This window comes from Amblyomma americanum, chromosome 1 (assembly GCF_052857255.1).
Source record: "Amblyomma americanum isolate KBUSLIRL-KWMA chromosome 1, ASM5285725v1, whole genome shotgun sequence".
In the NCBI taxonomy this organism is placed as follows: Eukaryota; Metazoa; Arthropoda; class Arachnida; order Ixodida; family Ixodidae; genus Amblyomma; species Amblyomma americanum.
The window spans coordinates 194,916,261-194,942,836 of NC_135497.1; the positions used below are offsets into that span (position 1 = coordinate 194,916,261).

General features: G+C 43.7%; 2 protein-coding genes across 3 annotated transcripts in view; one reads left to right on the plus strand and one right to left on the minus strand.

The window, feature by feature from the left end:
* Positions 1-2,369: 2,369 nt before the first annotated feature.
* Positions 2,370-10,763, minus strand: LOC144114439 (selenoprotein F). The gene is made up of 4 exons (XM_077648184.1): positions 10,647-10,763; positions 10,191-10,367; positions 9,366-9,429; positions 2,370-3,158 (listed from the first exon to the last, which is right to left on the minus strand). The coding sequence occupies exons 1-4, from the start codon at positions 10,692-10,694 to the stop codon at positions 2,980-2,982; spliced, it is 468 nt and encodes a 155-aa protein (XP_077504310.1). The 5' UTR covers positions 10,695-10,763; the 3' UTR covers positions 2,370-2,979.
* A 171-nt stretch (positions 10,764-10,934) lies between these two features.
* Positions 10,935-26,576, plus strand: part of Megf8 (multiple EGF like domains 8) — a 200,215-nt gene continuing 184,573 nt past the window's right edge. For both annotated transcript variants that reach the window (XM_077648185.1, XM_077648186.1), the window contains exons 1-4: positions 10,935-11,344; positions 15,328-15,651; positions 17,990-18,153; positions 19,043-20,231. In XM_077648185.1, coding sequence (XP_077504311.1) covers positions 15,447-15,651; positions 17,990-18,153; positions 19,043-20,231 — 1,558 coding nt within the window. In that variant the 5' untranslated portion in view covers positions 10,935-11,344; positions 15,328-15,446. The remainder of the gene's footprint in view (positions 11,345-15,327; positions 15,652-17,989; positions 18,154-19,042; positions 20,232-26,576) is intronic.

A 26,576-nucleotide genomic window follows, 5' to 3' on the forward strand; every position in this document is an offset into this window, starting at 1 on the left:
GCCTCGACTCGATGTGTCCATCGAGTTGGGGCAAAATTTTTACAACTCAAGAGAATGCTCTGTGCTCGCCCCTGCATGCCTTATTCTGAAAACCTATTTCACCACTTTCTTGTACTTTTTGGCGGATTGCATCAAACAGGCCATCATGTGGTACAGAATAAAAAAGTTTTGAAACCAGTAGTGGCTTTTAGCAAGCTTTTGATCCAAGTACGCCACCACTTCACTTGAGCTCCTTGATCTTGCAGTCGAATTTGCTTTCGCTTTCACGTAGTGAAATCACGTTATTAGAAGGCCACCTATAATTATTTCACTTCTGTCCTAATTTGTTTCCTTGGGTGTATCTCAAAGGCGGAAATGTAGATTTATCTGGTTTTATGCTCACCTTTATACTTGTTCTTTGCTGGCTTCCATCTCATGCTTGTTTTTCCATACCTCATCCCAATCTTTTACGTGGCTTTTTTTACCTTTACACGTGTTCTTTGTTGTTTCCATGCTTTCTTGCCAGTTTTTCCATGTCACACCATGATTTTATCGCGTTTGCATAGTTTTTTTACCCTTGTCTGTTGGGTCACCTGCATTGTCACTTCGCGTAGGTTCCTTCCTTTTTTTAAATCATTTTCTTGACATGGATTGTATGAGGACATGCTGACCGAGTGCACTGTGGTTTATCGGCCCTTCTGCAATGTAAAAATTTGATCAATGTGGTCTAGATTTTGACCAGGTCTTGTGCGAATGACAGTGAAGGCTATGCGCTAGGTTCATCTTTTAAATAGCATTTGCCTTTCGGTCTCAAATAAGCAGTTGGAAGTCTGCACCTGTGTTGTCGTTTTTGTTCCTGTTCTCCTGTCGCGTCTCATTTGCGCAGTACTAACCTTTTTCCTGCTCTGCAAGCCTGGCACTATGCTGTCTACTATATCATTTGGGAAGGCGTTGGCTTTGAATTTTATCCCTTTCACAACTTTTTTTTTGTTTTCCCGTCGTCGTCTGGTATGCCGATCGTGAAAACATGCCACACAGCACTGCGAAACGGTAGCAATTCATTAAAAATTTCCAGCAAAGTTCTTTCGCATGGTCCGAATCTTCGGTCACTCGGCCTGCGTAGACGCGATTTATGATAACTCGTTTTACTTATCATAAATTTGTACCCTTTCAAGACAGCGGAACGCTTTTTTTATATATATATATATATATATATATATATATATATATTTCTTAAGCCTACCATTGTACTCTGCAAGTTTAGATCCTCAATAACGCGCTGAAATTCCCCTTCGAGTTGATTAGCACAGCAATGCTATTAGCAAATCGGAGATTTGTACGGTGGTTGGCAGAGGTATAGGCGATCAAAAGAAAAAAAGAAGCTGCACTTCAGCGCTTTCGATGCCTTTTGTTCTCTGCATTCCTATAGGCTGGTGCTCTGGCGGTACGAGACGCTCCGCCGTGGGGGCACTCATTGCTCATAGCGCATTCGTTTGCTTGTGTGCGTAAGCAGCCAATTTAGACGCACAAATTTCCTCATTTGCTCTGCCTGCTTTCTCGACTGCCATTAAGCGCGAAACGCAGGTTTATCGTTCTGTTCTCAACGGCACCTATCGTTTGTAGATCATCTGTAGAGAACCTGCCACAAAAATGTAACCCCCCCCTCTAATGACAGTGGGCTGTATTTGCCATGTTCAGTGTTTTGGGGCTTGTTTAATGGCAGTTGCAGAAATTGCACTATGCAGCCAGGTGCCCCACCCCGGTCGCTTGAGCAGTATGCCGCGCGCGCTGTTAGTGATAGGACGCTACGTGATCGCTGCTTTGAGTGGTTGCATGCGCACAGTTATACACTGCACAGTGCCTGGACACACGTGTGAGAGGCACCAGCTTTACTATTTTAGTTCTGTAAACAGTTTGTTGCGGTTTTAGTTGCCAGACGATGGTTGCGACATCACAAGTATGGGACCCCATGAGGCACACAAAAATTGCAAAACTGCCGCTGCTTCGTTTTAATTCTTTACACTAAATTGCTTCACAAGGCGGAGTGGCAGCAAGCGAACGAAAAGCTAATATACTGCAGTTTTCGTACGCTTGACACGATCCGGTGCCCAATTGTGCTATCGCAACTGTCTCTCGACTGCTGAAACTGCATGGAAGGATAAATTCAATTATAAGTTAGGTGCTTAGCATAAGTGAATTTCACATTGCAATTCTTGCTTACTAATGTCTTAAGCATTATTCAAAAAAGCAAGGATGAACCAAGAATATTTTAGTGTCTAACTGCATTATGATATTAGACAGCAATTGCTACAGCTGGCAACACATTTTCCTTCTGTTTTGTACTGTTTTTAATAGACTTCTAGTACTAGAAATTGCAAAACTTCACAAGCTTCTAATAGTAAATGAAACAATTTATTTCTGCACAACAGTTTAACTACCACATTGAATCCTCAGCAATGAAACATCATCAAACAAGGTAATGTGTATACGACTTACGCTCGATAATTAAACACATCGAATACGAAAAAAGATATAACAAAATACAATATGCAGCTAACGTCAACAAGCCACTTGCCAAAAAGTATTAGCAAAAAAAATGGCTCCAACAAACTACAATATCTAGCAAGACCAACAAATTACAAGCAAAAAAATCTATTAGAAAAGGTTAAAAAGCAACTACTCAAAAACATCTCAAAATCTGACAACTCTGCCTTCAGCTTCTCGCATTATTCCGTGCACGCCTTCAACCCTCCACACAAGCTATGTATAACAACAAAAGCTAAGGAGAGCAAGCATACAGTATAAAAACATTTAAACATATTAAATATTTTGAATTGACATACGGCCTGAAAAACTACCGCAATCTGCTGCAAAAGCAGCTTTAAAAATTCCCCTGCAGTGAAACTTCGTGTGTTGTCAACAGCAGTTCACCTGCTTGCTGCATCCTTGGCTCACTTGTGCCTATCTACACAGAAAATACACAATCAAATGTGCGAGTTGTCATGGAGCCAAGTGCTCAAACAAGAACTCTTCAATAGTGTCAGTGTCCCATTTCTTGATGCTCAACTCTTCCTGCACTTCTCCATTCTCATCATAGAGCTTGATAATTGGGTCTGCACCCCTCAGGTACTTGATGGTCAGATTGGGAAACTGCTTTGGCTTGGGTCCACGGCAAAAGGCTGTAAAAGTAAACAGGCAGCATGGTACTTCAACACTTGCAGGCAGCAAACAGAAGTGGAGCTATATGAAATCACAAGGACCCAGAAGCAAATGAGCCAGCTTTAACAACTGCAAAGGCAGGCTCATGCACCTTACATCTACCTAGCTAATTTTGCGTTTATAAGTAAAAAAGGATGGGAAACTCATTCATACTCTGCAATGCAGGTGGCAAGGTCCAGAGGCACTCCATGTGCACAGATTACTGTATATTGCCACATATAAGCAGACTCCAACTTGTGCCCCTCCCTGACCACCAAAAAGTTGACTTCGGATATGTAGCGCCACCCTGCTGGCCAGCGTAGCCAAAGCAGGAATATTCATGCATACAGCATACAGTGTTTCCGCAGCCGTGGCCTCGTGGTAGAGCACCCGCCTCGGCTACGGGAGGTGGTGGGTTTGACTCCCGCCGCCGGCCGGTTACCCACCGGTTTCCTCAAAATGGGTACAAGCCATTCCCCGGCCTGGTGGTCGGCTTCTCAGGGTGCATGGCTTGGAAAAGGAGCCTGCGCCTTCAAATCCCAACACTGTGTGAGGCCGAGTTCAAGGCACTCATGCGTAAAAAAGAGCCACAAATGGGCTTCTACCGCACGAGGCGGATTTAACGTTGTTGACGGCGGAACTTATCGCTGATCTATCAGAGCAACTGTGGTCAAGACCCTTTTCCCAAGCATCTCACCCAGAAGAGCCGAGCACCAGGCCGGGGGAAATCTTGTACCCATTAAAAACCGGCGGGTACCCGGCGGCACTGGGGATCGAACCCAGCACCTCCCGAACGCGAGGCAGATGCTCTACCACAAGGCCACGCTTCGGTGTAGCGTTTCCCACAGTATGGCATTGCGGCACGAGGTAGCTTAAAGCAACAGACACGTAATGGGACCGCCAGTCTGAGGCAAATGCAAATTAAAGCGACAAAACAAGCACCCTCCTGCCTTCCACACTGCCGAGCAGCCCGGCTGACTAGCCTGGTAAGCGGCAAACCGAACCCACAATGAGCCCGTAGCTTCGGATTCTGACACGACAGATGCTCCAGTTACCACAAGTGTACTCTTGCACTATTTACCACTCACACTGGAAAGTGACCACCAGTGTTAGCGAGCCAGGTAAATGGCACGCAGTTCAAATTTTCGTTACCGGAACCGATGTAAATAAAAATGAAAATTTTTTTAATGCACAAAGCTCCACACATACTGATGGGAACAAGCACCGGTGTGGGGCATGAACTACATGCGGTTCAAACAAAACTACCTTAGACCGTGTGAATAGGCCGACCCCCTAAATTTGAATGGTCCTTTTTTAAAAAAGAAGTGTACTTAAACAATGCAATATATGGCAGTGAAGATCGGTTCAGTTATGTTAATATTACCAATGCATCGATTACAAAGCAGTTAAGTTCATCCCTGCAAGCAAAGGCTCTTCAATACCTACCAAGTACATGTGACAGGTGGTCAGGCTCCAAAATTTTGACCAAGCTCTCCACACTAGCCATTTGCTCTCATGCACTTTTCCAAACATCTACGGTTAAGAGGGTTCACGGAGGCAGTGTCCATAGGAAATGCATGGAAACTTTCAGAAGCTAGAGAGTGTCTAAGTATGGTTCAATTTTTTTAGGCTCGTGGCAGCGTTTTCTTCTTTAGAGAATAGAAGAAATGTTGTGGAAGATTTCTTAAGTTTCATTTTGTTACAATCAGAGATAAATATCCAGAAAAATTGTGCTTTTAGATATGTCGGTTTTTCATGTCATCTCGTGGAGAAAGCTAGGCCAAATATTAAAATTTCGTCCACATTTCCTCCCTTTTTCTTTCTTGATTGTTAAGCAGCAATTTTCATCCATGTCGAGCCTAGTGTTTGAGTTTTACAGGCAGTGAAAGTTGTGTATGTATTTTCTGCGGAGATTTGAAATTCGTGCTAAATTTAACTAGTGCGACGTGACTCCATCTGGTGTCGGACTATTTTGTTGCTACTACACTCTACCACCAAACTCTTGTTTGTATTCGTGCACGCAGGTTTTTCTCAGAACTTGGATGAACTTGACTTCTTTCTTTCCTTTTTTCTTGCTTGGGCTGTATTTCTAAAGGACTTCCACTTTTCTATTTTGCTCGGACTTGTCACTCAAAAGACACCCAAAAGCTCCCCCGTCCTCGGCTGTTAAGCACAATAAAGCATTGTTCACAACAAAACCCAGGTGACTCACAGGAAGATGGCTCCCCATTCAGGACGATGTGGAAGAACAGCATTGTTCCTTCCCCAGCGAAAGGGGCGCAGGTGACGATACAAGCCAAGAATACAGGGGCACATACACCTCAGAGGAAGCCCTCCAGCTAATAGCAGCGTTTTCATGAACCCGACAGGGCCGGGTTGAGCAAGTTATCAGGTCAAAAACCGGCCACTCGGTTCACGTAAATGCACGCCGAGTTCACGTAAACGCTAAAATCGAGTTTATGCAAACACGCACTGGCCGAGCTGGGTTGACCTTGTTCAACCCGAACCACGATTCGACTCGATGCTATCGGGTTCATGTAAACTTATTGTCATGAGGCAGTGGTTAACCCCCTCTCACTGAGGCACTTGTCAGTCACCTGCGATTTCACACTATACTCCCGGACATATAGCTACGGCAGTGCCACAGCCCACATCAAGGGGAGAATGGACTGTCTTCTTCCTTCTCCTGCTCAGCCTCTGCTGCATTGCAACTGCGACGCCACAAGAACTGGTCGAAGCCAACGTTCGCCTCTGGCTCTAAGCTAGTGAAACCAGAATGTGTCGGATCGGCATCGAAACATCAGTTCTCTAATGTATCTTCGGTCGAACGTCGCTATTTTCTCTCTAATTCTCCTCCCGACCAGGAAGATCTTTGCCAAAATTTTCACATTATCAGTGCAGGTGCTGTCGACTGTAAGCGGGTAAGCGTGGGTGCACCCTTTCTGCAGAAAGGAGCTAGCGGGTTTCCGAGCCCCCTACTCCAGAATAAACATCTCTGTGGTGAAAACAAAGTGATGTCAAAGGGGCATGGCCTGGCTGGCAAAATTATCTAGATTTGCTTCTGAACCGGTTTTGCATGTGTCAAGCGTTCCCCAACCGTCTTTAGAGCCGCCTTGGTATGCGCCACATTTAGTCGCACCTCTTGCACCATGCTGCCAAAAGTGACACATTTCAATCAGAAAAACGGTCTGAAGTGGCGCTATATAAATACAGAGCAATAAAAAAAAACATAGCGAAGCAGGGTGCATAATGAGACTTTCCCAGAAACCATAGTAGATATGGAATTTTCACTTGCAAATCCATGACATCATGACAATTGGTCTAAGACAATGGTTGGATGGTCTCCGTGAAGGTGTGCTGCTGTTTCTATGTACAGAAAGAGCGCCCATCTTTCCTTCTATGTAAATTGTAATTTTTGTTATTTTTAAAAATAAACCACTAGTAACAACTTCGTCCAAAACAGTAGGAATAGAATCACTTTTGCAATGATGAAATTTCCGTTCAGTCACCACGAATAGCAACAGGACGATCTCAGTGCTTGTGCAAACTACACGTCTCACCCTTTTGCCCAATTTTGATTTGTTCCGTTGTGAAATTATAAGCAGTGAAGGAGACATGAAATGAGGTACTTCAGCAGTAATTTAGTTGAATATTGTCAGAAAGTGGTGACAATGCAGTGAAAAAAACCGAAGAGCACATCAACGTGGAACTGAAACAAACTCGTTATTGGGCTGACTTGCGCCCATAAATAAACTGAAGAATTTGGCAACGGCGATAGCAACAAACATGCTCGGTGGTCATCGAAGAGGAACCTTCGAGATAAGGCGCTAAAAGCAACCACAAGAAGCCAGAATAATGTTGAAATAGTTGCGCCTGGCTGCAATCCTTCCAGATAACGCTGATTGCGTCTCATGTAAACAAAGTGATATTAACCGTGCGCCAACGGTTTTGAACTCACACAAACAGTACAACAGTTCTGTGGCATTACTTCTCTCTCAAAGAAGTATTGGCCAGATGCTGTAACGAAAAGTAAGGTCAACAACAGCAAAGACAATGGAAAATAAACACTGGGCGCACAAGCAATGAGAGCTCAAAAAGCTTTTCACTGAGGCCGCGTCATCGAATCGGTGTCCACTCCTACACGGTCACCAGGCTTGTATTCTGTGTGGCGACAGAGGAATACGCAGAATACGGCATAGCTGGCCGAAGTGCCGAAGGGGAGGTATGGCCAAGGTGTGTCAAAATATAACTGACACTTATCTGTACTGACTAGGCGAAAACAACACTGCTTTTAACTACAGCCTGTATCCCACCCTACCACTGTAAATGAATTTTCGCAGAAAAGATGCCAGAGAGCTTAGACCCAAACCGGAAAAGTACTTTTCCTTTTCGGCAGCTGAGTGGTGGGTAACTGGAAAAAGGTCCATTCTTTGACCAAAACCCCTTGAGGGGGTTCATTCTTATGTGCCCAGGAAGTTCTGGGCTCTACTTTTTGTTTGCAGAAGAACTAATACATTTGTGTCGTGGTGGAATTTACGCATCTGGAGGGGAAATAGGAGCTACCTCCTTTTTTTTTTTTGGTACTTAAGTGCTGCCATTTATCGACAGAAAAAGTTCAAATCTGAGTTGCCTTGTAGCTGGTGAGCCCTCTAAAAGCCACTGAGTTGAATGTTGAGTACTATCACATGACATGCACTCACAAATGCATCAGCAACCAGTCTGATGAGAACATAAGGCAATAACAAGGACATTAGGTAATATATACATTGAAAATTTATTATATTGGCAAATTCACAATATTCTAAGCCATGCATTACCAGCAGTTTCAGCACAAACAAGAATGGAAGTCGACTGAAGTGATATAATGAGTACCATTCAAAAACACGAATTTGCCTGCGCCTGCTGGAAAGTACATTCTATTGACTGGAGTAAAGAGAAGTAGCATCGACATTACAAACCTGCTGGCATGACCACAGGCTGTAGGTGATATGCAATGGTTTCACAGGCAGTTTATTGTAGGTGCCAAACTCCCTTTCCATAGCAATGGCAATCAAATGAACAATGGAAAGAAATCCTCAGCCAAACCCTTCGTATGCTCAGGCGACAGTTCTGTTCCTATTGTTTCCAGAATCTAGCCTTAATACACCTAACATTTCATACACACTACTTATAAAACCTCAAAACAATCATACTAAGACTGCATTCTATTCAAAGTTACAGATAAACTCTCCTGCAACATACTACACAACCCTAACCTGTAGAATGCACATTGCTTTGGAATATACACCAAATGTGTTCATGAAGCTATATGTTATGAATCAAGATTACAGCTCTTCACCACATTAACTCTAAACTATAGTAAATAACTACAATATCTACAAAACTAGATAATATTGCAAGATGCACAAGGTCTCTCAATGTGCACCATAAATCAAAAACCAACAGCATGCATGCCACCAAATTGCCCACATGAGCCTTCATGTTAATTCCGTTTCCCCATAATGCAAAGCTATGACAACAGTAAAGCAGACACAATTACAACTCAATACTGTTATGCTTCAAGACGAAGTGACAGCCAGAGAACATCCACTGAAAGCTCATGCAGCAGTAGCGCAACTAGCATAGCTATCAATGCAAGAAGATTTTCAGTCTAGTTCCACTTTTTACTCATGCAGTCAATATGACATGCACAGATAAGAAGTGCTAACTGACTGACCAAAATAGTGCCTACACAAAAAAGAGAAGCAGAATGGGTGCCATGTCCAGTCCTCTTTTGTGTTGTCATGATGTGCATCATGCATCAGTATTAAGCTTAATAGCTTACGGGGGTTTAACGTCCCAAACCGACTCAGGCTATGAGGAATACCGTAGTGAAGGGCTCCATAAATTTTGACCATCTGGGGTTCTTTAACGTGCACTGACATCACACAATACACGGGACTCTAGCATTTCGCCTCCATTGAAATTCGGCCATCGCGGCTGGGATCAAACCCGCGTCTTTCAGGTCAGCAGCTGAGCCACCGCAGCAGCTTGCAGTAAACTTAATGCAGCAACACCTATGTAGTTACACTTTTTCCATGAAGCAGGAGTTTCAGACCAGACATGCACTGTGAAATGGCATGAAGCAGTTAGAAGCAACTAGAAAGAACTTCCAGCAGTGACTGCATATGATACAGTCAAGACATTACCTTCAATTTGAGGCATGTGACCAAACTTGCAAGCGCACACTTCTAGTACAGCACGGGGATATCTCTGTGAGCAACGGAAAACAAATGCACATGACAGTAACAAGTAATAACATTAGGGAAACAAATGCAATGGTGTGAAACATATAAAAAAGAAAAACTGTACTGATAAAGTTGTAACTTAGCACAACTTCAGCAGTAGTAGTACGAACTGTCTGCTATCATTTTAGACATTAAATTGCACAGGCCTGTATGAATAAATATAGCTAAAAATGAGACGGGGGGTAAAACCTACAGTGTGCGATGGTTTTGATTCAGTCAGACAGCTGCCTTCATGCCAATAATTTAAAGAGCTTCGAGGCGTTGTCTCAAACTTGCCATTCGTCCACCTACAATATACATATGCTTTGATTTTAGTTAGGCAGTAGCATGTTTTTTTTTTTTCGCACTAGCATCAATTTTTTTTATTTACTTACTCTGGCTAGATTCTCAGCAAAGGTCCCTGTGGGAACAAATGTTTGAACTTTTTGTCAGCAGCAATACCTTACATGACAGAGTAAAGTAATATGCATACACAAAAATTCGATAGCACAAATACCACAAATAGCGCGGGGTGGGCAGCATGAGCTCAGCAACTTGTCATTAGGCGATACCACAAAATAATAGCATGCAGTCTGTAAACTCATACCTTTGTTTCAAATGCCTGGTTGTGTTGAGAGGGTAAAATAAGAAAAGACAAACACCGTTATAACGTGACCCGAAAGCGATTCACGTTATTCGCGCTGTCTAATTTGCAAACTTGTACGTACTTACGTACGTACTACATACCTTGGCGGTGCCCCGTTCTTCGGTTTGAACGCAACATTTGTTGCAGTCTTCTTTTAGAGAGTCGAGCTCAAAATTCGGCAAAATTCTACACGACGAGCATATTAGGTCGGGCTTCCTGAATCCACGCGCGAGGCAGTCTTCTGCTGAAAGGCCGCCGGTCAGGTCCAACGCCAGGACCTGAAACGAGACGTCGCATATTGAAGAGCACAAGGAAGGGAAGCTCTAACGCCAGAAGCAAGAAACCACTGAAAATTAGGCACCGGCTGCTAAAAATTAATACATTTAACGTTGACTTAAGTCGCTCGTTGAAGCAGATCTGTTCAACAAATGCCACATATCACATGAGGAGTCGATTTGCCTGTTTCGTCGACTCCAACTAGTGTACAAGGCAGGATTATTGCGAGTATGAATCTTTGTCCCATATGTCTGTACTTCGTTATTTCACGTGAAACTCACGGTTAACGGTGCCACCAAGATTTGAAGTAACACGTAGACCGTAGCCATTTTTTGAACGGCGTCGTGGCCGGCTTGGCCGGCTGCACAGCTGCACTGGCCGACACAGGCCACAGGGTTAACATCATGGAACTTACCAAACTCTTCTGTCTTGACACATTTAGGCGTTTTACTTTGCATAACCAAGAATTATTTTTAATTATACTTAGAATATTTGAACACTTTATGTTTATGACAAACGTTGTCTCCGAAAATGATCTGGGGATTCCCATGACCACCAATATCACCCTTGTCAGTTCGTTGTTTTGTTGGCTGTTTATTTCGGTTTTTGCTCTGTGGATGTCCGTGTTTTGTGGAAAGCAGCTCTGACGTTCGCTTTATTGTTCCAAGTTTTGTCAGGCCACTCTTTTGAGTGCCGTGTTGCAAAAAAAGCGAAGAAAGTGATTGTGCTTGTGCATGCGCCAGCGAATGTACACAAGTGAGCGTGTGCTCTAAAGCAGGCATCTCTGTCGGGTGCCCCCACTTTTTTTTCTCAGCTGTGCTGTGCACCGAAACATCGTGACCTTGCACAGCACGGAACGATCATATAGCCCCGTTATGGTGACTTTCTGTGATTGCGACTGCTCCTAAATCGACCCTGAGCGCGCTGGACGAAGCGCAGAGGCACAGCAGAGCGTCTCAATATGGGTCGTTGTCATCTGGTGCGTAAGGGCGTTTTGAATTAGTGGGCAGTTTTGACAGTTCCTGAGGCGAAATCATGTAGAAATATCAATTCGCCTGACCTAAGGCAAATGTGCTGTTCACTTTTCTCAAGGCGTTCACTGTTTACTTACACGCAATAGGAAAAGGACGAAGTAGAAGTTTCCAAAGTTACTTCCGGTCGCAGTCTGCGATACGCGATACAAGTAGCAGGAACCTTACGCCGTAGGAAAAAAAAAAAGCTGGAAATTTCACGTTTTACGTTGGGCATCTGATTGGCTTAGAATCAATTATAAACTTGCACATCAGTGGTTTCAACACGTTTCGGCGCACGTTGGTGGCTGATATCAAAAAGTGTCGAAACTTGGCCAACTTTACAATTTTTGAACAAATTACCAGATTTTGGTGCACGTAAAAAGTCTTCTACAATGCCTTTCAAACTTCAGATACGCATTGGTACTTTCTTAATTTTACTTTGGAGTGGAGAAATAGCAGCGCCTCCCGATCATCTGATACCGCCTACAGCCATGCACATCGCGACCTACGTTACATTGATACTGCCATTTATAACAAATAATGTCAAGCAGTTGTTGCGACTTTTTGGTGTCCTAGATGACACTGAAGAGCTGATGGGACACCTGTCTGGTAAACTTGCATCATTGCAGTGCACCAATCATGCAATAATCTGCATGTTCAAATGCTGCCAGCTTCTTGACAAGGGGTCAGAATAGTACCTACCAGGTTTGCTCATTTGAAATTGTTATGCTTTGCTCTCCCTACTCTTCTGTGGCATATTATACTTGGCTTGTGGATTCAACATGAGCATGTGAAAGCATGAGCAGAAAAACACAGCACCAAAAAGATAAGAATGATAGTTCATCCAGTTCATTCCAAATTTTGTGCTTGTCTTCTTTGTGCCACTTTTTACCATGCATTTAAAAAAAATTACATTACATTTCTGGTTTGTAGTTACCGTTTTTCTCCTCTCAAGCTTCTTATCTCAATATTTTTTTTAATGGTAGCAGTGGTAACCGTTGACAAAATCTTGTAGCCCCAATCATTTATGGTTTCAAAGGTCTTTATTTGTCTAAAACATAGTGACTGGCTATGTGTGAGAAGTTTTTGTGCGTGTGGGTGTTTTAATATACTGTGAAACCAGTACAGCTAGCACTGATCAAAGACAAACATTTGTGAATAACTCTTTCACATTATTCCAAGGGAAAAATTAAAACCATGGCACCATGTGCGAATAAAATTTAGAAGCGTGCAATGATAGGTCAAACAAACATGCTCTCGGCTTGGTATGAAAAGAATGGAAACCACTGAAAACGCTAACAAATAAAATGAAGCAACCTCAGTAAAAGCTAAGCACACTGAATGGTATGCTAAGAACTGAGAAGTCTTCTGTCATATGGTATGCTAGAGTGGCTATCTAATCACAACAGAGCACTTTGTCTATATTGCTTTAAAACAGCTGGACTTCTTGTCTCCCCACAAGAGGATGTAAACTGTTGTCATGAAAGAAGAAAATGGTGAAGAAGTGTTACAACTTGCCAGTAGGATCGGTAGGATTGCTGTGAAAGAATATTTGTTAGTTCTCTTTTAGGGAATTAATTACCCCAGCCAGCAGTCTTGGTGCCTCATGATCCGAGCAGTGCTAGTTTTTTTGAAGGACATGCAAACCTTTTTGTTACGCGTGCTCTAAGTTAGGGCGTCATTCATGTAGCACAAAAACTGTGTGGTGGGTTGTCTCCTGTACTTAACTTTCACAATGTTTTCTTGTTTCACAAATCTGGTTTTATTCAGAGTGCCGGTATACTATTATGGAAGAATGCTCTGTCATTCAAGATAGCTTGTCACTGTGTTCATTCTGGCTTAATTTTTTTTTTCTTTAAACAAAAACTTGGTAACAGCTAGAGGCTATGCCTGCAGATGGCCAATTCATTTGTTTTTCTCTGGGTTGCTTTTCTTGATCATAAAACTGCATGTATGCAGTAAGCCTGCAAGTGTCACGGATCATGGCAAGTCAGCGTGCTCAAATTCCAGCATGTCTTGTTGATCAGAAATGTAGTAGTTTTGTTTTCACTTGTGGTGCTTATGTTAAATACTGGGCAAAATGCATATTTGTATATTCTTTGAATGATTTTGAGGAGCCCCTGGCAGAGGTTCCTTCAGATAGTAGTAACTTTACATGCGCTGAAGGGTTCTTTTGGGAAAAAAAAAATGATGTAAGTGGATAAAAGAAAGCGCAGGCCGATAGTGCCACAAAATATCCTCTCTTGTGTTTGTGTAAGTTGCAACTTTCCTATCCTTATCCAATAACATGGCACAAACTTAGTTGGGTAGGCCAGCTATGAGGGAGGCTTGATGATCTTGGCATGTGGAATGTAGGCATGCTGATATTCCTATAGGCGTATTTGTGTGACTGCAAGGGGAGCGTATCTTGCTACTGCATCATATCCCATGTATTGCACACTTTTGACTGGAAGGTTGCAGTATATCCAATATTGTAGCAGACTTGGGTGTATTGAAGGAAAAATTCATCTTGGAAGAAACCCAAAAGCCTAGGACACAAGAAGAAGGACTTGTGCTATTGCGTTTTGCACTTTTTCCATGATGATTCGAATCCATCTCACCTAGCTTTCCACCTTACTGAAGGGAAAAAGTTTACCTTTATTGAATAAATGTCATGATGTCATGATCTAACATGACATCAACGAAGAGCAGGAGATTGTGGGACACTTGACCGGCCCCTCTACACTGCTGGCTCTTTAACGGTCTGCACTGGGAACTGAAAATGTGTGGGTGTGTTTTACACATATGAAAGAAACTGCTATTAGTGACACGCTGAATTGGATTGATGATTAATGTAAACAGGCATTTACTGACTACAAGGATGATGTTATTTCTCTTGTACCCTCACTGTATCTTCATAAGTATGAATAATAATACATCGTCCTTGCCATACGTAGCCCTGCTGTGTGTGGAAACACTCAAGTTTTGAGCACAATGTCTAGGCTGCAAAATAATTCATTCACACCACGCATGAAAGTGAACATACTGCATATACTACATGTGAATGATTGGTAATGCAAAAGGTTGGTGCCTTAAAATGAGGCTGAACACTGGCAGAGCGACATGTTCTACTGTACAGTGCATTATGCATCCCTCCCAGTGTTCGTGATTTAAAGTGCTATCTTCATCCAAAGTTTCACAAGAAAAGAACCAGGCACAGGGACACTTGCACAAGAAGTCGATAACGCAAGAGCTCGGCTTGCAGCCTTATTTGGCTGGGGGAAGGCTTACACAGATATACAAGCGGTGAGCGTGTGGAAAACTTGCTCTGAAACTGTGAAAAAATAAAAACAATCTAAATCTAGCCATTTTTTAGTTTTTTTTTCTGTTAAATGTATCAGAGGGTGTGCTCATGCATGCCTTTGGCTCCAAATTTCTTTACACACCCCCACAGCCTGCTGTATATAGTATGTTTTTCCTTTGCCAGTGATGTCCGTATCATTAAAGCAGGGACTACACCCACATTTCTGTTTCTAGTGGGAGTTAGAGTAGAATGTGCATGCATTGTTTCATTTACACTGTGTGGTAGGCTTAAAATTTTTCATTGACACATGGAAAATGTGCACATTAAACAGCATGCTGTGCAGGAGTCACAGTTGCACTCATTGCTGTGTGGTGACCAGTGCCTCACACACCAGCATAGCTGTGAGTAGCAATTGTGTTTGTTCATTCCTCGTTTATGTTTGTTAGTGGCTGAAGAACTGCATTGAAGTGTACTGAACTGGCTGTCACTAGGACTCACTGTTTAGTATCGAGTTGGACATTTTATGTGCATGTTGTACGTCATTCAAATCTAGATGAAAACCTCAGAATCCAAATTTGCAGTTCTGATATCTGGCTCATGCCTTCATGGAGTGTCGACGCTATTCAAGGCTCTGATTACTAACTTGGGAGGGCGGATTTCATGCAGGTGTTCTCACTGCACAATGGAGGCAGTGAAGCGGGGGCCACATGGCCTTGGCTGGAGCAGCCCTGTGTCCATTGTAGTAAACCAAGCGCAGCCGTCTGGTGGCCAAAATGAGCTAGGCCATGGCCACCTGGCTGCTGTTGCCCAGTGGAGCTGGGGCATTGCTAGTTCCACTTCTGCTGGCATGGTGTGTGTCGGGTCCAGCAGCTGCCAAGCCATCAGACACATGCAACCGGCACCGCAAGATCCTCACTGCTCCCTGGGGCATCATCACCGATGGCAATGACAGCTACCGTAATGACTCGCACTGCGAGTGGCTCATTCGAGGTGAGTGGGGAGCACCTAGTAGATGTTTTTGTGTATTATTTTCGTTCAGTATTAGTAGCAGATTTTCTTTTTAAGCTGGGAGGAAGCAAGGTCCTATTCATTTCTATTTTCACAGCCTCCCACATTGGTAATGGTGGCCACATTTCAATAAGAATTATATGTTTTAAAGGTAAATCTACCGAGATATTATTGCAATTAATGTCGGAAAAGTATTCTGAGTTTTTACAGCTAGAGCCACCTTGTTCCGATTTAAAGGCTAGAAGACTGTGCTTGGTTATAAATGCAGCCATTTAAAATTAAAAGAAAAATGTCACAGCATATTCTTGGTGTTTGAGGGTGGCCAAAACCATATTGTGTTTTATGATTGATGTGTTAGAGCCACCTTAACTTCATTTGTGCCTATTAGTTAACTCACGATCTGTCTGTATACAATCTTATTAGTGGTACTGTCACCCAAGCTCTTAACATGGTTGCCTAATTCAGCTAGTCAATGTGGAGTATATTTTAAATGTTACAATGTGCTGTTTTTTTTTCTGCCTGCTATTGTGCATACTTTGCATGTGAATAAATATTCATATTTCTTGATTCTGTGAGATACTTCAACAGCTGTAGTCAGAGACACAGCCAGCATCTGCATTGTGCTCATTCAGTTCTGCATTCAATCTCCTGAGACTCTGTGCATAAGGTAAATGCATACTGCATTAAGCCTGTCTTGACAGGCCAAGAGAGTCCAGTATGCACAAAACAAGTGCGGTTGCACGATGCTATTGATTGTGCACAGTGGGTTCCAGAGCACGTGGTGCATTTTATTTTTTAAATATCTGAAGTTGACATTTAATCAGTAAAGGGGCACTGAGGACAATTTGAAGTTGGTTTGTATCGATAGACAACCACATTCTAACCATAAAGACGCTACTTTCACTGAAAATGGAGCTTTTGTAGCCTACAAAAGGCCAAAAAATGAAATTCAGGTGGTGCTGCCGCACCACTGCCCAGTTCTGTAACTAAACTGCGGTGTGTCGATGCAGTTTTTTGGGCACAGATCCCAGAGGCTCGGCTACATTGGCATTCCTTTCAAAACAGTGATTATGAAGCCCTGTTTGGTGTAGATGTCACAAGTTTGAATTGAGTGTTGGGAAAGTTCTTTAAATGCAATTTTCGTGGTAATATATACGCATCTTTTGCTGCCAGGCAAACATCAACATGGCCAGAAAGAGGCATGGAATCAATTTTTACTAATAACAAAAATTGGATGCAGTTGCCATCAGTGTCCTTTTAGCACCTAAATGTATTAGGTCCTGTATCTCCTGAGCTGGTCATGAAGGGTCAAATAAGGATAAAATGCTCAACTGTGGGCAGCACAATCCTTTGCCGTTGTTTGTGCGTGCATATGAATGACTGGCAGAACACATTTTGAAGGTTTTTGCTGCAAGTTTCATGAATCGGCTTGTGCGAAATGTAGCAGGACAGGTACAGTGAACATCCTGTACTGAAGGAGCCCTTTGGTGATAATGTTCATTTATTATTGCTCACTTGTAACTATTCTCAGTGTATTTGACTTTCCAGGGCACCAAGTACATAGAAATTAAGAAAATCTTATGGATAGCTTGAACCCAGGACTGTAGTCGGATACAACTCAAGAACAAAGTGCCAAGTGTCCCTTGAAGGAGCACCTCTAGCGAATAGCGTCGACTGATTCTCCCCCTTGACCGATTCCTCCCCTCTTTTCATTGACTGATCCTTTTGTACCTGCTAGCGTGAAATCACGGGGTGGCAGATGAATGGGGTATTACCACGGCTTAATCGGATTAACCATGGTGTCTTAAAAATCGGTCCACGCCATTGGCTGGAGGGCCTTCTTTGAGGGGCATCTGCCGCTTCATTCTTGAGTTGTATCCAACTATGGTTTTATTTGTTTCTGCATGCGTTTGTGTGACACGAGAAAGCACTAGATTCACTGAAATCCACATGTATAGTCAACAGGTAATATTAAAAGTATCACATAAAAAAAACTTTCAGAAATATTAAAAGAATATATTGAGTAAGAGGCTGGGGACATATTTCATGCACTTATCTTTTAGGTGAATTTTGTGTTATCTGCCAAAGGTAAAAAATGTGGGTTTACATGTTGATATGAGAATGTACACAGAGAGTATTAGATGTCAAGCTTTGCATCCTTTTGCAAAGGTATATATGTGTGTAATCCAGCGGATAACTAGGTAATGTGGTCTTCTCACAGTGTCATTTATGCTGGCTCCACTGATTTCTTGTGTAAAAAGCACATTGTGTTTATATTTTTAATTTAGTCTTTATTGACTGGTTCTCTTTTTTCTTACAGCAAATTCAAGCAAGCTTTATATCACACTGCGTTTTCATGAAATGGCCACAGAATGTGCATATGACCATGTGTTTGTCTACGATGGTGACTCATACAGCAGCCCACTGCTGGGAACCTTTAGTGGCGAGTCCATCCCACCTCCCGTGATTGCAACCTCTGGTTCAGTGAGTATTCTCTCCACATGTTCTACTGTATCCTCACTTAAACCTGTCTTTCATATTTTAACCGAGTGAGCATCTTTAAATATACATAGTATAATAAATCAGTTTTTGTACTTGCTATTATCAGAGCAAAAATGTCTTTGGCAGAATCCTATGCAGAAACAAAATGGTTGCCGCTGGAACCAACTGTGATGCTGATTGTCCTCGGTGCTTGCTCTCTGCATGCTAGCTTTAGGAACACTAAGCATGAACTGCAAAGTTTGTCACAGTTTTAAGCGATTAGATGTCAAGCTGGTTGGTCTTCATCTTGTGACAGAGGCTGGGATTTTAAATTTTAAGGTGGATTCACAGAGTGGACCAAATCACAATTCATGCTTTTGAATTCTGCATCAAATGTTTCTATGTTGCTTATTTTTGTGGCTCCTTTCTTGTATGCAACCAGTGATCTGAGTTTCTCTCTTGGGATTGTGTGCAGGGATTATGAGAGCCTGTGCTGAAAATTCTAGGTGTGAAATGAGTTTGTGCTGTATTGTGAAAAACTACTCATAGACAAGGAGAGAACTACAATCACCTGGTGCACAATCTGCTAGCATAAATTGCGATTTGGTCTGTCTTGTCAGACAAGTCCACCATCTGCTTGAGTAACAAGAAGTTAGTTTAAACTGTCCATTGTATGAGGTTTTTTTATCACGAGCCAGTGAAAACACTGTTGGCAAAGACAGTGTTATCACTGGTTTTCTGCACATTACAAGATACTGCTTCCATTATTTTTATTCTTTCAACTGATTCGTTCTCTGAGTCACTTCTAATGTGAAGTTTGTAACCTGCAGTGACCTGAAGCAGGCGCAGCCACTTTTAATTTCAGAAAAATTTTTCTGCTCCCGTCTCGCAGATGCTGATTCTTCTGTACAGCGACACCAACTATGTCCTCAAAGGTTTTGTGGCTGAGTACTCCATCACGCAGTGTCCATCCAACTGCAGCAATCATGGGAGTTGTGGGCGTGACTCCTGTGTGTGTGACCTTGCATGGACAGGCCCTGATTGCAGCACGCCTGTGTGCCCTAGCTCCTGCCACGCTGACCAAGGCCAGGGTAACTGCAGCTTTCCCTGCACCACGACAAGCCCCCCAGGATCATCTGAGATCCCCAACTGCTGTCGCTGCTCTCATGGCTTTGCTGGGATTTCCTGCAGCCTTCCTGAAAATCCTAACGACTCTGCTGCTGGTTGGCATCTTCTCTCAAGGGGCGGCGGCCCATTTGCAGCTCGTGCTGGGCATGCTGGTGTCTATTTGCCCTTCACTGATCAGCTGTTTGTATTTGGTGGCCGAGCATTTGGCCGTGTGCTAGGGGATTTTCTTGTGTACAATTTCAACGAGAGTGCTTGGCATGATTTGACAGATGTGAGGCCACGACCTGCAGCTCGATGGGGTCATGCCATGGCTCCCTACGCTCATACAATTGCCCTCCATGGAGGCGAGCTCACCAATGGGAGCCTTTCATCTGAGCTGTGGCTTTACAACGTTGCCAAAAGAGAATGGACACTTGAGTTGCCTTCACCTGCTGGTCACTACCCACCTGCTGTTGCACTGCACTCATTGACTCCTGGTGACGGCAACCACCTTTATGTCTTTGGTGGTAGGACAGCTGGTGGTGTGTTTTCAGATGCACTGTATCGTGTGAATCCACGAAATGGGACTCAGTGGGAACGTGTGGCCTATGTTGGGTCTGTGCCTCCTTCAGTTGGACACGCTGCAGTATTTCATGCAGAGTCTCGCTCTCTGCTCGTGCATGGTGGTGTTGTGGTGGACTACGCACGGTTCAGCAAGCTAAGCTCGGCGCTCTGGGCGTTTCATGTGGATGCAAACCGGTGGACCCGCCTCCAACGAACGCCTTTGGGTGGTGAGGCACCGACAGAGCGGGCCTTTCATGCAGCTGCCCTTGTAGGTGGCTACATGGTTCTGTTTGGGGGTTACATGCACAAGCATTCATTTGAAGAGAAGTGCTTTGATGATGGCATCTACTTATATCACCTGCGCTGCCACAAGTGGGTGTCCTTCAAGCTCATCGCAGGGGACCTGCTTGGTAAGTCCATGGTTTATTTAAGATTGCCTGCTTTTTTATTTTCTTCAATTTTGTTCTGGCGAATTTTACTTGCAAAAGTGGCATAGTCGTGCATTTAGTGTGTCTCGATGTGTGTGCCCTCTCCTAGGGTGGAAGGGTGGAGACAACCATGCCGTCTGCTGCGGTGTCTGCCATATTTGTGCCCACTCCTCTCAACGCGCTTTGCCAGCGCGCTTTAGAACTGAATGCGCTGCCTCGTGTATATAATGGTTTTGCTCTTGCAGAGCAGCAAATAAGCAGAGGAAAAAAAAAAAAGCAGAGTATGCAGGTGCTAATTAATGAAATATTATCTTACGGAAGTAAAATGAATGCACTTTTTAAACTCTTGAATAATCCCAGTATCAAGACTCTTGTGGGTGCACATCTTATGACAAACTGTTATTTTACACAGGCACAAATACTGTGCTGTGCAATGGTATTTCATGCCGTATCTGCGTCATCCAATGTACCAGCATAATTCGCGCTACTTTTTCATTTAAGGTGACCACTTTCACTGTAGCATGACACGTTTTTCGTGTTTTCTTTACCAGCACAGAAAATCTTTACTGAAAGTGTGACCCTGAGTGTCGAAAGTAAAGAACTTCGAGAGAAAACGAGGGAAAATCATCAATAGAGCATGCTTTAAGTGAAGGTTCATTGGGTCTTCTGCACCAGAGGTGCCCCCGTCAGGGACCGTGTAAAGGCTATGTCTTGGAACAACAGAACTTGAGGGGAGGTAAAATGAAGCTTTATGTACGGGAATTGATATATTTACACCATGTTAAGCAGCGAGTGCATTAGCATGAAACTGGCTACATGCAAAATTTTCCCTCCTCGGCATAGCCGAAAATGCAGAGCATCTAAACCTAGCTCAGAATGCTCTTCCAGGCTCCGGGCCCAGCTTTACAGACATAGAAGCCCGGCCCACATTCTGTATCACCCAATCATGGTGAACTCACCACAATTAGTTTACAAACCGCATGGCACGTTGTTCAATTTCAGCAGGGTTCATAACCTCTCACTAAAGTACCTAGTGCGAATGGAACATCAAATTCGTTTAAAAAATACAACATTCTGGAAAGGGACCACCAAATGATTGGCCCACTGGGTTACGTGCTATGTCTAACAACTTCCACCGTGTTACGCAAATTCTCTCCTCTAAAAAAAAAAAAAAGGAAAGCGAATGCGAACACGTCAGATCAGTTCCACTTGTGTGTTGGTTTCCTGAAGACATGTGAACTTGGTGTCTCCCGCAGTTAGGGCAGTTTAATAACTACACAGGCCGTTCTGCCTGATGGCGTTTCACTATGCGAGCCCATTTGCTAAGAAGTGTTGACGTTCAGTGTTTTCAGGCGTTGGAGACATTACAGAACCCTAGTTAACCGCACCACCACCAATAATTTTTACTTTTATTGGCCCCTGTCAAGAGCGAACGCCAGGCCCTATTTCGTTTGGTGGTGTGCACTCATTCAAGAGATCTTCCGATCTTCCAAACATGACATCCGTTTGCGAGGTTGCACCACAAGTGGTGTTCATTAAGACGAGGCCCTGTGCAGTAAATCTTGCCCCTCTTTGTAAATCGGGTATCAAGTAAGCAGCCTTGGCAGGTGTGAAACAAACCCTGCGACTCTGTCACCTGTGGCTGTGCGTGTAACTGCACCGTTCCCTGAAAGGCGACGTCTGGTGGCTCGGGCAAACCAGTCATCCCCTCACTTCTCTGGGGCCCGGGCTGGTCAGTGCTGTGTATGCTTCACTTTGAGCGCTTCTGGATAATGAGGAGACTGCAGTAGCCGGGCGCTGAGAACAAAAATTCCTAACCACACCATATGCATTCTCTGATCTCTAACACTTTAGCAGTGTGTGCGTGTTAGAGCAGCGGGAGACCTATTAATTTTCAAGTGGTGCAAAATGCAAATGGGGAACATTCTGAATATTAGTATACACAAAGTCAGGAGTTTTAATAACGAGCTCTGTCACAGCGATGCATATAATTTATTTTGTTTATTAGAAGATTGTGGCAACAACTGAGAAAAAAGCAACATAAACATACTATGGCGACATACTATTTACAGTAGTTTCAGAATCTTCACGCCACTGCCAGCTGACCATAGCACATACTTTAATTGCTTCCATGTCCATCAACTCTTTTTCCTTCACGTTGATGCTGGCATGTGTGCGCAGCCTGGTTATATGGTTGGAATGACTCTTTGCCTTCTGCAGCAGCCTTCCATCCATACAGTTGTTCTAATAACAGCTGTCGAGATGAGCCTACATGTAAAAAAATAAAATAACTGTAGGCATTCAATGTGGAAAGCAAAAGGAAAGAGATCAGCCCTTCTCACATCACATTGCATATCCATCAGCTTGCACTGTACCCCAGAGACTCTGAGGCGCCGCTCACCTTGGCTCCATTTTGTCAGCTCGGTGAGTCGAAATTACTAAGAAATTTGTACAAGGAGGAAATAACCGACTGTAAGACAAATGAACACAACTGCCACCCCTATATAGCCCTTGCTGACATGACTGAGAAATTTGCAGTAACAGCACATAGTGAAAATTCAGTACACTAAGACTAGAAATGCAAAATGGAATCAAGGCATAAGCAGTATACTACATCCACTATACCGAAGCTCATATCAACAAAAGTTAAAGAGAAAGTAACAACTTGCTTAATCCGTCACAGTTTTTGCCCACATAAAAGAATAATGGTTTTTGATAAAACTTCCTCACAAAATAATGCACTGACAGGCTTCCTTTCATGTTCATTTTAATGATTAATATAGACACTTTCAGGACTAAACAAACTGATTATGAACAGCAGTGTGTTATTGCTTAAATTTAAGCCCGGGTGCTGCAGCCAGTGCGCACTTTATTTTCATGTCTCACTCAGTTCAGATCAGCGTCTCTTGCACCAGTCTCTTTTGCACAAGAAAAACACGTGTTCACTCCAGCGTGTTATAAAAAATGATTCTCCAGTAAGCATCGGTAACACAACACACAACCTCAGCTGATATGCTTGCATATACGCAGTAGCACAGTTATGCAATAGCACAATTGACAGCAAATGAAGGCCTGGAGAAACACTATAACATAACTTCTTGCACAAACGATGGGTATTAGTCTGCAGTGGCAGGCAGACAAAACTTCGAAAAAAACAGCGTGAAGAACGCTATTAAAGACTTACAGTGCTTACACTGAATTTACTCCAAGTGTTTGGCAGCAGCCTCTCGTCACAGTTCGCCTTCACAGTCTAGATGAGCCTTCTTTTAACTCACGTGGGCTAGTGATAGTTCTCCAGCCATTTCTAGAGTGATTCGTGCGCAGTGGCACATGACACTGTAGAATCTTGCCAGTCCTACGGCCAAAGAATTGAACAAGTGGCTGCATCCCTTCTCCCTGATGGCGTTTAACTATGCGGATGCCGGACCTCGCATACGCAGCTGGCACTGGTGAAGTGCAAAGTGGGCACAAATATGCATCTCCACGGAAGTGGCAATGACCCCTTCAAAAAATGGCACCGCTCTCCAAGGAGCGGCGGGAGAGCGAGCGCATTGAGGCAGCCTACTTGCATTATGTACACTTTAACATCTATCAGACAAAATTATGATGATCCACATTCATGTTTACCTGTGCATAAGTTATTAGTCAAGGTACGTTTGCAGGTTGAAAATCTATAGTAATCATCTGCTGCTTCACTGACTCTTAAAGCATACATTTTTGCAGTTCTTTAAACACATATACATACATTTTTTTTAAATCTCACTTTTTGTTCTATGCACAATTTTTGCTATAGTATTTTCAAAACAAGGCATTTTCAGAGGGCGTTTTATGACAGTAATTTTGCGCCGACTTGTGGCAGTTGTGTTATCATCAATGTCCAGTAGTTTAAAAGAAATGCTTATAGTTAACCTGCTGTGCACGTTATGTTATCGTGCCTTTCTTCTTGGATACCTTTCATTTGAGTACCCCATGAAAGTGGCAGGAGCCTCGACCTGCTCTTGAGCATGGAGAGTGAACTTATTCAGTGGGTTGAGCATGTTACCGTGAACAACACAGCCAACTTATCCTGTTGTATACGGTGTCTTATACTGACAGATGGAATACAAAGTAAAGCTGTCTTTTATTTGTTCTGGTGATAACCTTTGGGTGCTTAGCGAGGTAATGCCATCCTGCAGCCATAAACATTGTTGGGCTTTCAGGAGATGATGTGGGTGCATATATGTCTTTGTGTGCCATTAGTCAAACATTCTATAGTTATCAACACATAACCTGTGTAATGTTGTATAGTCGCCCAGAAATGCACCTCAGTATGTGTTAAAATAGGCACCAACCATTCAGATTTCCTTAAACTTGTTTGTGCACCTGCTTCTTAACAGTGCTTCCATTTTTGCCGCTTCACTTGCAGCTGCCAGTGGATGCACTCTATGAGGTAGCCTTGCTATAGTAGGATAGAACTTAAAAAAACAGCAGTTGGCAACTCTGGGCCACGGTCTGCGGCATTGTGTGTTACTCCACTGGCCAGTCACAACAGGAAGCGAAGTAAACTTTTTAATGTTTGACTATGTGTTTAACATTTCAGAGAATGATGGACACTGTTTTGTCTGGCCTGAAATGGCAAACATGGTTGGTATGCCTGGAGGACGTTGTATTTTCGCCAACATTCGATGAACACCTCCAATGCATTTTCTTGACCGTGTTACAGGCTATAAGATCTGCCGGCCTGACGTTAAAGCCCGAGAAATGCCACTTTGGTTATGAGGAGCTCCTTTTCCTGGGCCATGTCATCAGCCATTGTGGAGTCCAGCCGGATCTGCTAAAACAGCTGCTGTCATGAACTTTCCGAATCCTTCGGGAAAGAAAACGGTCCGGCGTTTTTTGGGCCTTTGCGCTAATTACCGGTGGTTCATTGCTAACTTTTCCCAACTAGCTGCACCATTGACACATCTTACAAGAGAGGACGTCTCGTTCGCGTACACAGAACAGCAGCAGCAGCAGCAGGCATTTGATGAATTACAGCGCTGCTTGCAAACCATGCCTGTCCTTGCTCACTTTGATTCTAGTGCCGAGACTCTGGTCCACACTGATGCCAGCAACGTGGGCCTCGGTGCTGTACTCGTCCAATGGCTGGACGGTGTCGAGCGTGTGATAGCATACACCAGCTGCACTCTGCCTCGTGCTGAATCTAATTATTCCACAACCGAAAAAGAACGTCTCGCCATGGTATGGGCAGTAATGAAGTTTCAACCTTACCTGTACTGCCGGCATTTTCAAGTCGTAAGCGACCACCACTCTCTCTGCTGGTTGACGAACTTACGGGATCCCTCTGGCCGCCTTGTGCGTTGGAGCTTACGTCTTCAGGAGTTCAACATGACCATCATGTACAAATCAGGCATAACGATGCCGACTGCTTGTCCAGATCTCCAGTCGAGGTTGCGTGCAATGACGACGAACCGGACTTTCCTCTCATCGCAGCCGTAGAGGCAGTGACTATTTCCACTCAGCATTGTGAGGACCCCGTGCTGAAACCTCTTAACGACTTCCTGGAAGCACGTGCCATGGAGGTTCCCAAGCCCTTTGGAAGAACGCAGTCATGCTATTGTATGCACAACAACGTGCTGTACAAAGGCAACTTTTCTCCAACCGGAAGCAACTACCTCCTCGTCGTCCCAGCGCCTCTCCGTGAAGAAATCTTGCAGGCGTGTCATGACGAGCCCACTGTCGGTGATTCCGGCTACGCCCGCACTCTGGCTTTGATCCAAAAGAGCTATTACTGACCTAAGCTTGCGGCGACAGTGCGACACTATGTGTGCAAGTGCTGTAATTGTCAACAATGACAAAGACCCCCTGTCAAGCCAGCTAAACTTTTACATCCCGTACAAGTGCCCAGAGTCCCGTTTGAGCAAGTTGGCTTGGACCTTCCCCGCCCTTCCCAACTTCATCTTCAGGAAATAGTTGCATGATCATCACCACTGATTACCTTATGCGCTACGCTGAAACCAAGGCCCTCCAGCGTGGCACAGCAGCCAAGGCTGCGAAATTTTTCGTGGAACACATCGTCCTGAGGCATGGCGCCCCGGCACTTATTATCACGGAGAGAGGCACCACTTTCACTGCCAAACTCTTGGAATCCCTCATGCGGCTGAGTGGCACTACTCATAGGAAAACAACTGCCTACCATCCTCAGACAAATGACCTGACCTGACCGAGCACCTTAACAAAACTCTCGTTGACATGCTGTCCATGTACGTTGACGTTGAGCATCGATCTTGGGATGATATCCTGCCATGTATTACTTTAGCATATAACACGGCTCAACAAGAAACCAAG

What these genes read in the sequence shown, in the direction of transcription:
- LOC144114439 (XM_077648184.1), bottom strand. Translation starts at nt 10,694, where the DNA reads ATGGCTACGGTCTACGTGTTACTTCAAATCTTGGTGGCACCGTTAACC. An exon ending in TCTTGGTGGCACCGTTAACC is followed by an intron (nt 10,368 to 10,646) that starts GTGAGTTTCACG and finishes GTCTCGTTTCAG; the next exon opens with GTCCTGGCGTTGGACCTGAC. An exon ending in TCACATGCCTCAAATTGAAG is followed by an intron (nt 3,159 to 9,365) that starts GTAATGTCTTGA and finishes TTACTTTTACAG; the next exon opens with CCTTTTGCCGTGGACCCAAG.